Source organism: Sipha flava, unplaced genomic scaffold (genome assembly GCF_003268045.1).
Source record: "Sipha flava isolate LNK unplaced genomic scaffold, YSA_version1 0_pilon_pilon, whole genome shotgun sequence".
NCBI classification, from domain to species: domain Eukaryota; kingdom Metazoa; phylum Arthropoda; class Insecta; order Hemiptera; family Aphididae; genus Sipha; species Sipha flava.
This window is the reverse complement of record NW_020271713.1, coordinates 7,646,181-7,661,482: the sequence shown is the minus strand read 5'-3', so window position 1 is coordinate 7,661,482 and position 15,302 is coordinate 7,646,181. Positions and strand designations below refer to the sequence as shown.

General features: G+C 24.6%; 1 protein-coding gene across 1 annotated transcript in view; it reads left to right on the top strand.

Moving 5' to 3' along the window:
• Positions 1-15,302, top strand: part of LOC112679270 (ALK tyrosine kinase receptor-like) — a 411,089-nt gene that overhangs the window by 360,241 nt on the left and 35,546 nt on the right. The window contains exons 8-11 of the mRNA XM_025549015.1: positions 5,075-5,243; positions 9,684-9,778; positions 10,397-10,459; positions 11,771-11,818. Of these exons, the coding sequence (XP_025404800.1) occupies positions 5,075-5,243; positions 9,684-9,778; positions 10,397-10,459; positions 11,771-11,818 (375 nt within the window). The remainder of the gene's footprint in view (positions 1-5,074; positions 5,244-9,683; positions 9,779-10,396; positions 10,460-11,770; positions 11,819-15,302) is intronic.

The following is a 15,302-nucleotide window of genomic DNA, read 5'->3' as shown; positions in this document are numbered from 1 at the left end:
GTCAGTTTAAAATTTTCAATTTTAAATACCTTTAAATTAAGATATGTTTATAAAAAATCCAATGAAATAATTGCATTGGATTTATTTTCCACATGTTTGATTTTAAATCGAAAAAATGATTTCTAAAGAGCTTAGTGTAGAAGATTATAAATTCAATCATTCATACGAAATTACACAATCAAACGTCAGGAAATATGTTTTATTTACTTCCGCTTTTAGTAGTTTTTATTGTTATACAAACAAGGATATATTTCATTTTTCGAGAGCTAATGGACATTTGCATGCACGTGCGAGAGGTGCATTTGGCGATGGCTGGCTGACGCGCCGTGAGTGCGAATCTCGGTAACAATTAGCCGGCAAGGGTTACTGGTTACGTATGGAAAAATAACTATAATGGACAACAATAATTGTGTTATGACCAGTCAACGGTAACACTAGAAACGACTTAAAATTATTAATTAAAAAAAATAATAAAATATAATTACAGGATTTTTAGTAGAGGAAACAGTGCGAAATAACTAGTTCTGGTCACATATATAACCAAAATTAATGACATTTTACATTGGAAATGTATTAACAAAAATGACTGATTCGTAGTTTGACCGAGGACTTGTATTTCATACAGACTTTTCAATAATAGAAATTATACTTTATTATGCTATTGTTTTTTTAATAATTTTAAAACGTATATAACAATCTAATTTTTAAATACTTAGTATTATTTGTGATTCATTTTCGATTACACCGGTGATAATGTAATACACGCGGTATTTTTGGAAAAACTTGTGTTCTACCGCTGCGCTGATGATTAGCACATGGAAAAACAGATAAGCGACATGACATGGCATACTAGACGAGGGGTAATTACATACGCTAATCGACGTTACTCCCCACACACTCCCGTGGCGGTCACGTACGCGTGTGATAAATCGTCTGAATTCAACTTCTTAAATCGATTATAAAATGGCTTAGCACAATTTTTTTTTTTTTTTTTAATTTTTACTTGGTTTAGAATCTAAATGAATCAATGATAAGTTTTTTTCTCATATAAAAATCATTTTCTGCAGAAAGTCAGTTCGTAAAAGTATTTTAAAACTTACTTAAAGGTCTTTTATTGATTGAAAAGTTAACACAGATGGTACTTTAAAGTTGTTTCAAATTCTTATGAACTCACTAAGGAGCTTCTAAGAGTATTGCATGAGAAAATAGTGAGATTACCTTTAACTCTTTAAGTCACTTCAAATTTATAACGGTTTTTGTGCAAGCTGTACAATTTTATATCATATAAATGTGTTTTTAATGCATTATCACCGGAATAAATAATAAATATAAATTATTAAAAATCATAGAAGTTCGTAAATTTATTTCTGAAGATATATTTGTGAGTTAAAAACTTTGACTCTCCAATTTTGCTAATTTGATTCAACTTTACTCATCCTAGAAATGTGATTTTTTTATGTTCATAGATATTTATACTACAAATACCTACTTTAGAAAATAAATAATAATAATAATCAAACTGTATTCTTTAATTTTATTTTTAATATACTTTAATATAATATTTAAAATTATAAAATATTTATACATTTTAATTAGCAAATTCATTATCATTTAATTTAATGAATTAACATAATCGTGTTATATTTTAATAATAGTACTTTTTACATTTTAAATAATGATATTTTCTGTATCTATTTCGAAATTATTATATAATACATTTTGATGCTGGATAGATTAACTATTTTAAAAAATATTACTTGAGTTCAGCTAATGTCTATTACATATATTTAAATGTTTTAACTATAGAAAATATAAATTTGCAATGGAAAAAAAGAACAAAGAACAATAACTATTTCCATTTTCCATTTGAACTTCATAGAGTGTAAATGTGATTGAAAATACAGAACCATGAGATTTAATTTTCTGATATACTCACAAATGTCATCCCGTTTTATGCTATTCGTTTATTTTTATCAAAAATACAAGCAAATAAATTACATTTCATAATTTTACTATGTTAAGGTTAAACATAGAAATAATGTGATTATTATATTTTTTCATAATATTTTTATTTTAATTTGTTTTTACAATTCAAAAACATAACTTTATTGAAACAATTGTAAGTTGATTTGCTTATATGTATCATTATTCTATTGCTAGTCGCTTTCTATAGTTTTATTGAGCAAAACCGAGATAAATTTAATTATTGAAAATACCTTTAGCGATAAAAATAATATAGATTTCTGTATTGTTCTCTAGGAAAATACTTTTTTAATCAGAATAACAATATTAAAGTTATATTTGACGAATTCATAGACGATGAATTTAAAAATAACCATACTATGAAAGATGATTTTCAATTTTTTTTAAATCATTGTCAAAAAAATCATAAAAATATATTTAATATACGTAAACTTTTTTAAACTTAACAAAGTAAACTGTAAAAAAAAAAAATCATAATAATAAAAAGTTTTCCACAAATTATAAGCACGTAATTTCCATTTTAATTAGGTCTACGTGATTTACCTTGCCCATCATTATTCAGAACTCAATTTTATAATAAATGTGTAATATAATATTTTCGTTGTAATTCTAATAAATCATAATAATATTATACTACACATTCTAATATGGGTTAAATTAATTCAAACTAATTCAAGTATTATCTATATAAAATCACAAACTTTTTGGTTAGGTTTTTTTAATTAACTATTAATACATAAACGATAGTATTATCCAAGCAAGGTAATGTGTTTACTAATTTTCACGCTCTTGAGATTTTACAGATTAAATATAACAACAGTTCTAAAATAAATCATCGTTTCATTTGGACTTTTTTTTTTTTTATTTGCTTGCAGCAAATATACCAAACACAATTATTAATGATGTGCATGGAGAGTTTATTTAAATTAGTAAAATAATTATTTACCATAAACTACTTCAAGTTTTTACGTTTAATGTTCTGCTTCGATTAACAATTTTGATACACAGAGCATCAATTATAAAAAATTTGATTTTGTAAAATCATTATAAAATAATTTTTAAAACCCACTAAACCCTATTCACATTTAAAACGTTTTCCGATAAACCATAATTTCTAAATCTGACAAAATTTGACTTTGTATAATTTTTTAATATAATTATATTTAATATAAGTATAATATATTATATATTAAAGGTTGGGGTTTTTTTTTTTTTTTATTATTATGAATATTTTAGCGTAATTAAATATAATTTATAATAAATATAATAATATAATATAATAAATATTTCTAAAATTGTAAGTACAGTAAAGTTTTTACCAAAGAAATTTTAAAAATTATATTCAATATTTGTTGAATAATTTTATTGTTCAGAACTTTCTATTTGTTTACAAAATATGTAAGAAAACCCTGTAGTATAATCCCGGCGTAAATTATGCGATAAAGTACATTCAAAACTTTTGAAGAATAAACAATGGCAAGTTGGTCGATTAGAAATTAAATAACAAATTTAAGTTAAAAAATGTGCTTAAAAGAAATGAGACTCGTGTAATGTAAACTGATATGGTATTTATCTTTACAGAATCAGTCGTTACGGTGACTGACGATAGAGTTGGATAGGGCTTACTTTTACTCGATCCAAGTCTTCGTTGGTGTCGAAGTGATCATACAAAATTTAATTGTTTTAGTATTAATTATTATTAATGACAAAAATATATAATATTTTAATCACTACCATAGGTATTTTTACTTATCAATGACATCAAGCACATCGAGCTTCATATAATAACCTACTCATTTGGTAAACCATTCTCGTTGAAAAATACGCAAATCTGCATAAAGCGCAATGCGGAATACGAGTACAACAGTATTACGATTATGAAATGTGCAAAAAAAATGTTAAAAGATTTTTTTTATGATTTTATTCAAACTCATAAATGTATTGTTGTTATAATAGACTATATTATGTTTTCAAACGCGATATAATATAATTGTGATTATAGTATTCTAGCACATTAATAATAATTTCCTATGCTAAATATCATTTGAATCGGGCATCGTATTACCAAATGATAATATCTTAATTAAGTGTCGTCAATACAATTTGTACAATTGCATCTAACGGATTACGAAATCATGATTTTTTTTTTTTGTATCTCAACGTTCGTTTTTTATTTTGGAGAAAACATATAAGTATGAAAATATTTGAGATTAAGCTACAACCAAGACAATCTAAAAAAAAAACCTAAATAAATTCATAACAAAACAAAAAATTTCTGAAATAATTTTGATTTGTGCATTTCCGACTAATGTTATTTTTTAAAAATATTAGTAATATAAGTATCTTTTTTTGAATTTAAACAGGGAACTCTTTAAATAAGAACTAATTTGTTATTGCATTTGGATTTTATTTTGTATATATAATATATATACATATAAATAATTATATATTTTGTATTCATAATGTATACGAATATATAATGTAGTTCTCATATCTGCCAATTGAAAACAAATAAAATAATATCCGTATAAGGTTTATACATATAAACAGAATATTTGTTGAAATCTTCAATTTTTCATATAAATATATAAATACGATATTTTTATTTAAAAATTTATAGTTAATATACAAATACTTAATTAATTAAAGCATTACAATAAACAATTACGACATAATTTTTATCTTAATATTTTTACTTACATCAATTATATTCATAAATTTTGTATAAGCATGGCTGCGTTTATGATATTTAAAAAATTCTAATTCTAATAGATAATTTATAAAAGTATTTAAATTTATTTTTTATTTTTTTTTTTACTTTATTTAGAATTATATGAAATCGTTTTGCTAAAACTAATGGAAAATAAATGATTTTGTTTTCAAGTTTCAATATCGATATAAATAAATTTGTGAATTTATAAATTATTTAACGCATATCTACACCATATCACATATATTTGATAAATACAACTTATTAATATTAGTATACGCAATGATCAGTATAATATAAATCCAAAATACAATCACATATCACAAAAACATATTTTTGAAAATATGTTATGATTATTTAACGTGTGGTTATTGATTTCAGATATCTTTTTTTTTTATCACAAATATGGTTCTCATAGCGGTTCTTTAGGACTCTATTTAATCGAAACTCATGGTGAAGTTGATCGAATGCGAAGATTATGGTGGAGTTTTGGAAGCTATGGTAATACATGGCTTCGATCTGTCGTTTATTTAGAAAACATCACAACAAGGTAAGACGTATCACAATAATATTATGATCGATTGTAACCATATTTGGTTGATAATATTATTATATCCTACACTAATTCTCCTCTTTGTATGTTATTATTATTTTAACTGCATATGTTTTTTTTCGTAGGTATTATTATTAAATTACAGTATCATTATTTTTCATAAATTGTGCGTGTAGGATTATCAAACTCAACGCGATAAGTGTTATATAATTGTACTATTATTTAACGTCTGAGCTTTAAGTGCACTAACAAAATATTAATAAATTATCGATTTAATATGTGACATACTCGTATATCGGTGGAGTCTAAGTCATTACATTCATGAATTCTACGAGTATAATCATAATACTTTTACATACGGTGTTACAGTTACCTTTATTTATTTATTTATTTTTTTTTTTTTTATGTATAACCTGTTGGTTGTTTATTTTATTTAAATAATATACATATGGTTATGTTTTTTTAACTTTTGATTGAAACTTTTAGTTGTATGAATGACTGCAATGATCGAATTATACAGGACCAAAAAATAAATAAATACTAAATGACAAAATATGACTAAATGACATACGTTCCAACAAACGTGTCTCCCATAGATGTATTTTGATTGACGAGCGCATCGGATTTGGCGTTAATGTTGATTCTTTAATGCCATACTTAATCTCATCAAATATTAATAAATAATTTAATATACACATACACTGCATCATACAATATATATACATATCCCCATTTAATTCTTATTTCGATTCATAAGTATACATTTTTATTTTTTTTAATTTTCCCACAATAGCTATTTCATAATAACGCGTAATATACAATATTTATTTTCAATATTTCAAATAGTTTTGACACAGATGTTTTTTTTTTTTTAATTAGAAAAAAATTAATTATTCACATATATTTCCTATAGAGTTTATTAATTTTTCATTGATTTCATATCATTATTGTCTTTTATTAAACATTTTACTCAATTTAATAAAGAAATCTGAGAAAAATCGTGTTACTAGAAGTGTTTAAAATTATAACTATGAAGAATTTTATGACTGCGTTACACCTAATTATCATTAAGCTTGGACATTTGTCAGTGGAATAACACATGTATAGTTGATGATATTTTAGAATTAACCCAAACAATATGAAAACTGTCGTAAATTTCTGAAATTATTGTTATACGCTGTTGCCAAATTATTTAATTTATTTGGCATTCAAATGGTTTAGTTTGACTTTGAACTAACGGTCATAAACTCAAAGTTTAATTTTTAGCGTATCTCAAAACAAACTCTACACCGGTCGCATATTATAATATATTTTTTCGTTTAATTTCTGATTTGTTTATCGAAAAAAAAATTGGTCTTTCATGACAAATTTCTTGCTCTATTTGGATAATTTAAAAATCATATATATTTCCATATTATGAATCTAGATAAAATTGTTAATACAAAAAAAAATATCTTCAGCTAGCATCTAGAAGTGATTCTAACTATTATAGGGCTGACTAATATTTATGGTGAGGAGTGGGTTATAAATATATATATTTTCCAACTACTTTCTAAAACAAAATTCTACAATACTAATTTTATTTAATTTATTAATGATTTTTGAATATAAAAATAAATCATTCATAGATAGAGGGTATACATCCCCCTATCTTAACGCCGGCCATTTAAAGTCATATTATAAATTAATTAAATGTACGTAATTTTATATAGCCAGAATGTTCATTCAAATAATAAAAATTTCATATTGGTATATTTCATAAGTATAGATACGGTTATATGGTATATATGATATTATCATACCGTTGTTACTTTAGAATAAACGTAACACATATATTAAAAATACTTTTATTTTTAATTTATAATATATATTGAAATAATGAAATAAAATTGCATACATTAATTTTAATAACTAAATTCAGATTGTTTATTTGAAGAATATTTTTTTAAAATTTAATTATTCGAATATTTTTGATTTTTTTTTCTAACAAATTCTTAAAAACTCTTGGATACTTATTAAATAATTCTATACCAATAAGATATTTAGATATTACAACGCAAGAAAAAGTTTTACTTATAAGTGGTACGCAACAAATAAATGTAAAACATCTAGGATGATTAATATTATAAACTATTTTTTCAAATGAATAAAAAATTAAAAAACATAAGACCTTTGTGTCATTAATTTATTTTAACATTGAAACATTAGAAAATGTATAAGATAGTTGAATAATGTAAACAAATAATAAATATGAAATTTAAATTTAAATTTATTCAAAATGCGTATTCGATTATTATTGAATTATTGTATTCAAATACATTTCCTTGAATGTTTTGTGGATTTAATAATACAATAAATTACGTAAAGTGTTCATTGACAGTGGCCATTATTTATGATTGCAAAATGTGTATAACTTAACAATAACATTTTATATCTATCTGCCTATGAACCTACAAAATATAATGATCATAAGTACAAAATGGGGACTACATTCATAAAACAGAAATATAAGCAACATTTGAAAATGTCCAATATTGTACTGTCACTATATATTGCCTGTATAGTTTATTAATGATTATTCTATTAATCAAGGAAATTATTATTTTTTTAATTATTAATAGTCATATGATTCCAATTGTTTGAAAAAAATAGAAATATATTTTTAAATGATATAAATCAAAGAGTATTTTTTAATTATGAACTTTCATTTGTGGATGTAATATTTTCAATATTAATTGCATTGAATAAACCAGGAGTGGATCCAGAGTCGGGGAACTGAGGGTCAAACCATTTCAAGAGGCCATTTATTAGGGATGAAACTGAATTAGAAATTAATACCTTGTAAAAAAAAAAAAACACAATATGCTCATAAAAGTGTATAAGTATATTTATATTACATTTTAGAATTAGTGATACCGCCGATAATGACTTATTTACGATTAATAAATATAATCTAATTTTATCAGCGCAACAAACGTATGGAATAAAATATGATTTACTTAACTTTCTACTAATACGATATAATTTAAAATATAAATTATGAATTGAAAAATTTTAAATTTTAAATATACATGACATTTATCTTTCAAGAAACTCCGATGAGCTAACTGTTCAAGAGTCCAAATCAAGGTCTAAAAAGAGAAAAAAAATTTCCAAAAGGCCAATTTTATTAACAAATATTAACTGTGGATCAGCTGACTCCCTAAATCCCCCCCTAAGTCCACCCCAAGAATAAACCTTATGTTTTGTATCCATTTGTTTTAAAATCAACACATTATTAGAAGCTCCCTCAGCATCATGAATGTTCATAGTGCATTGGGTGTTCTGAGGAATAAAAATAAATTCAAGTTATCAAGGTTTAAGTCATCACTCGATTGTACTATTGTCACAATTTACTATTCCCATTTTAAAATCCAAAAAACGCCAGTCGCAATTTAATATTTTTACTACCGGCTTAATTCGGGTGTAATTTACAATCGCATACATTTTGAGATACCTAATTTATAGTCGTGAAAGTAAATACATTTAACTTTGAATCTATAGTTAACATCTAGTCAAATCGATTTATACGAGTACATCGCCAATAGGCACTGTAGATCGGAAGAAATAATAAATTTCCATTTATCTGCCATACAAAAATTTGTTATTGCTTCATCTGATTAGATTTTTTCTCGACAAAAGAATAACATGAATTGTATTCTAATATTTTAGTCCAACATCGTTAGGGTATAACTAATGTCTTATAATCGAGTTTTAGAACAGACAGACGATATTTTTTTAATGTATTTATGAAAAATTATAATTATTAGGTTAGATTGATTGTTTATCGCTTAATATATATTTAATTTACTCACCTAATTATATCTGTGTATTTATTTTTTTTTTTTTTTTAAATATGTTAGTCAATATACCATTGTAATTCACCATTCTTGTCGATTGAATCTATAGAGCCGAATCTAGTCGCCTTTTCTTTAGGCTCCTTTAATTTTAAGATTATGACTCTTTCATCGTTTTTAATTTTTACTCTATAAGAGTTTTGAGGATGTTCTAAAGTTTTTTTCCTCATCAATATCACACCTATAATGATATAAAGCAGCTCTTCTTGGTATCTCAGCGCATGTCCAACCATTTTCCAATGCCTTGCTCTAATCACATCTACGAATAAACATATTTTTTTACTGTTATAAATACGTCTCTGTTTATTTTCCTCAGGTACTTGTGTATAAGTACTCAAATAGAAATATTTTGTAAAATTTAGTTTTTATTACCATAAGCAGTGTAAGTAAAATTAAGTTATAAATAATATGAATGGTGACCGTGTATTTATTTTATAACTCATAGATCAATTATCTACTTACTATAAAAAAAATGTATATATATATATAATTTATACAATTTATGCAAAAAAATAACACACCAATAAAATTAATTTTTCAGTTATTATTTGCAATTCGAAGCTCGAAAATTCATGTCTCAAAAAGGAGATGTCGCAATAGACGATATAGCTATGAGTCCGAAATGTTTCGGTTTAGGTAAGTATTTAATGCACAATCAAATATTAAATATTTTCTATTATTCAATTGATTTATCTAGTCTATAAGATTTTAAATTGTATTATTTACCATGATATTTTATTTTAAAAATATAAATGTGTAATAATTCATTTCCGACTGTTTATACATAACACAAATATAGATTTCATTGTATTATAATTTTTAAATTCAATATACGCTATTTTCGTTTACCTGACACATAGTCATTTTTTAATGACTATATTGAGAACATTTAATATATTTACTGCAGGGTTTTTTTTTTTTATTATTATTATTATTATTATTATTATTATACATTTAATAAAAATATAATTTAACAAGAAAAAAAAATTAAAATAAATCAAATTTACGTTAAAAATATAACCTTGTCTATTGAAAACACTCGATTGATAAGAATTATATTATGCGTGCAGCAGTATAGTATCTATTATAAGTTATACTTTCTGACGTTTAATTTTAAACTATACTCTAATCATAATGTTGATGTAGGAAATAAGTTGTAGGTAATATATAATATTATGAGAATAAAATACTGAAAACATTTTTTTTATTTTATATTATTTATATTTATTTTATTTATTTGAATTTTATTTTCAGATGTACCGAAAGAAGTACTCAAAGGATATAAATATGAAATTGCTGGTACATCAAATGATTCTGGTGTGTTAATGATTTTAGTAACCATCAAATAAAAATATTTTGTATAGTCAAATAATATTTAGTAACAAATTATGCTACATATATGATTAATAAATTTTTCTATTAGTTATATAAGGTTATTATAAAATCAAAGTTTAAATTACCAAACAACGAGGTGTGAAGTATTTACACTTGAGTTTTGTGATAATTATTTTTTAACACCATAAAATAAGGGATAGAATAAAAAAATTATAATAAGTTTTTTAAACTCTTCAAGTTGTTATAAGACCATATAATTAATGTACCACTAAAAATTGAATCAAAAAAACGATTAGGTAAAACAATTTATTTACACAATTGAGTTTTTTTTTTTTTTTAAGAAATAATTAATATAATATATTTATTATGGGTAAACAGATAAGTATCTTTATACTATACGTATCTAATAAAGTAACAACAGATTAATTTAAAGAAAAATATCGATTAGAAAAAATGAAAAAAATTGTTGGATAAGTTAATTTAAACTAACTTATAACTAGGCGATTTGTGAAGTTACGAAAACGTATCAGTTATCTACAAAATTTATACTTTGTTGCTGTATACGGCATTGTTGTGATACCGTATTTTGCCGCAAATTTCACATTAATTTTTTATTAAGTTATAATAAGGATTTATTTAATAACAATAATGCTGTGAGATGGGTAAAACGGTTGATGTTAATGAGACTATCTGCTCGTTATGTAAACGAGTCGTTTTTCATATAAACTGGTCGTGTTAGCTTCAACTAATTATTTTATGCACTCCCATTCATCGCACCATTAATGCATTTAGCTGTACAATAATGTTCTTTTACTGCTCATGATTATAAATATTATAAATATATATTTTATATTCTATATTTTTAGTGGGTTTCAAAATAAAATTGTATACAATACATAGATACTGTATGAAATAATTACTTTAAGTATAATAACTAATTTTTTCCGTGTATTATTTTAAATTTTATCTGAAATTTGCAAATAATTCATTATCCGTCTAGTTATTTGATAAAGTGACGTAATTTAACACTCAAACTATATAAGGTTTTTAGCTGAGACATCGTTCATGATCTAAAGTAACGTAGCAAATTTTAATATACTGTTCGGTGTTGGATTATTTGTGTATCAACTAAAATATACATGACTTAATTTAAAATATAAAGCTACAAAAATATTTATATTTTTTATAGATTTAAATATTATAAGACCTAGAGTCCTAAATGCATTTTAAATATACATATACATACATACTGCGCTAAATATAACATAAACCAATTATTTTTCATTGTTTCAGCAACGCCTTTGAAGATTCCGATTAATCCGGATTTCCGAAATAAAACTGGTACGTAAGATTTTGTTATTAATAAATTGTCATATGATCAATAGATATTTTTGTAGATGCTGCAGTCTACTGATCCATTATTCAATATGAATGCTCTATATTTTAAAATTTTAAACTGTTCTCCTGTTTAATTGTTTAGCACGTCATTCTCATTATCATATTGTAATATTTTACCTCATAAGTATATTTATTCGTTTAATAATGACTTAGTTAATCGTATTGTGCGGCATTTATTTTTATGGTGGACTTTTTTGAATGCGATGCATTTGTCGTTATCCCATTAAATATGTACTGTTCATCCACGTGGCGTGGCATTTAATTGTTCTCTATTGCTTTTTGTTTTACTCAAAACAAAAAAGGAATAAAGTAGGGTTCAGGTATTTAGTTTTAGGATTAAAAGCAGATAAAAATAATGCTGAATCATATCAGACGTAAAAATACGCTTTTCAAACAATCCATATAATATACACAAAATATAATATAATACTATAATTTTTGAAATCAAAAATAGAAAAAAAAGTATAATCATAGAGGATCTTTTAGCTTTTTTTTTCTTTTTAAATACAATAAAAGCTGTACACAGTTTATATTTATATTCGAACATAATATTTTAAAGTAACTTTCTTTATTACTATTTTCGTTCATGGTTTTGCCAATAGTAATGTAATTTTGTAGGTACTTTTAATACATAAATGTGGGGCACTAGGGTTTTAAGTTATTCATGTTCATTATTCATTATTAAATTTGTCTTACTGAATTATTATAATTTTATTTGGTTTTCTGAGTGAATTAGTTTTTACCTACGATTATAATATTTTTTTATTCTCGATGGATTTTTTTTTTTTAAGCATTTAAAATGTAATGTAATTTATTACATGAAAATAACTTCTACTATTACTCTACGTATTCCGTTATACTGAATATACTTAGCTTCTTATAAGTAACTAAGAATATTTATTATTAGTCGGAAAAAAAAAAAACTTCATAACTTATCAGAACTACCGATGATTTTTTTTAATTTTAGCAGTTAATAGATGTTAAATTTACGGCATAACATAAACAGTTTTATAACCGTTGCAGGTATGATATTTTGATTTTGAATAATTTTACGGCGATAAAGTATAACACATTATATACTAATGAAAACATATTATTGGTTTATCTTACATGTATAAGATGTATTTATCATACATACATCGATATGTATAATACATTAATTTTGTGTATACATTATTTATCAGACGCATTAGTTTTATCATGTTGTCCAGCAAACCTAAACTATTTTTTCTCCACTCCGCTCAACTGCAGCAGTAATTCGGTTCGACATTGTAGTGAAAAATTCACCAAATATTAATAAATTTGTTTAAATATTTAAATTACCTACGAGGTAGAATGTACATTGATTAACGAAATCGATACAAAATAGAATTAAATATATATATATATATATTTATACGAGTATAGGCGACAGCGGCGAAAACTTAGTGTCATCATCGTGACACGGGACAGCCAATCACAACCCGTGCTGCTAGAAGATACTATATTAGTCAAATATTTTTTAAAAAAAAAAGGTGAACTAAATTATAAAATCATAAATTATATGACCAATAATAATAATAATAAACCAGTCACAGTTCAGTACGAAACTAATGAACTAAAATGCGTAGATTTATAAAACGAATTAATCGTTGATGAAATTTCTTATTTATTTATGAATCGAAGAATATTATTTTCACGTAAACATTCGATTTTATTTCATTGTCTTAAAACTGTACAGCGTGTCTTTAACGATTTTTATACCGATTGGCCAGCGCAATTAGTACATAATTGATAGTAGGTACCACACGTTTGTAACGAAAAAAAAAATTAAATTAGCTGCAATCTAACGTGCCGGGATTATCCTGTATTTCAACTTTGTACTTTGTACAACTGTGGTCCCGATGAAAATCTCCTAGCTTCGAATTTTGTTCGATTTTTTCAATTTCATATTCATCTCGGTTTTTTTCTTATTGTTAAAAAATATATTATTATTTGATAAAATCTTTACTTTACAATGGTCGTTTTGGGTAGTTATTTGACCTTTTAATTTGGACATATTTGTATTATTATAAAATTATTTTTGTGTGTAAATATTTAGAAACCTTTATTAATTTATTTCTTTGATGTTTGAATTAAGAAAAAAAAATAATCATAATAAAAAGGTTATTCCCGCGTCACTTTAAGTTAGATCATTAGTTCGCGAATTCAAGGCACCAGTTGAAATAGAGTAAAATAGGTTATTATATGATTAAATAATTACGTATAAATTGCTTTAATCATTATTTTTATTATTATCACATTTGTAATATTTATCAACATAGAATTTTGTATTGAGGTGATTATCTACTTACCCCGAATTATGTTTCCGAAATACGCGTGTACGAGTATGAAGAAAAAAAGGAGGAGACTGATATATATATATTATGAAGCACATAATATATCTAGTATACATAAGGGAAAAATATATAAGTATATATCTTAGGCATCATAATAACCAAAGTGGTTTCCTACTGATTACTTTTATGAGCGTAATACATATGAACGTAACGAATTTCACATGTAGATTTCGTCGTTGTGTGGCGTACTTGTTTTACTATATATTTATAATATTACGTCAATTTCGATACGCAAAATATAAGTTGAATCATAATATTCCGTTAAGCGCTTTTCCCAACGAATTTCGTTGGTATACTCGTAATCCGGAGAGATTATTGATAGTGCGCCAATAACAGGCTAAAATGCGAAGAAATAATTACTAGCGTAAAATGCATGGAAATTTACGGGAAATGGACGTAACGAAACATATCCTAATACCGTTATAATGCCGTTCGTACTCATAATAATTATTAGTAATCTATTTTCGGAACTCGTGTTTTGTCGATAATGTCCGGGCTTTCGAGGTATTATGGTCATTTGTATCGCCGACGACTGCCTGTTTTACTATAACAATAGTATTGGTAATCATAATAAAAATTATAATTATAATAATCGAACGACGCGTTTTTAGCTAAGTACTGAAGACCACGGTTAAACTTAAGTTCATTGTTCATATTTATCCCTCTTAAAGGATTTAAATGTTATAGAATTTTAAATGTATACACATAAAAAATAGCATTTCTTCATACCAGAACAAATAATATTGTATGAAATTTAATTTATTTAAAAATGCACCGGCTCAGCAAATACAAGCTATTCAAATCATTCTCTGTTCCCATTTTTTAATTATGAAATTTTTTAAATGTACACATCGTTATTAATATTACTTAAAATAATATTCCAGTCCGAATTCAAAAACTTCTTATCAAGCACAGTTGATATCAACCAACCATGTTTTAAAGCTACTCGGTCATACTTTAGTGTTTGTTCAAAAGACCGAGAAAGTTACGACGTAGTCTTTACCTTTTCAAGGGAAACTAATTTTAAGTAAAATCTCTTTTTTTCCATC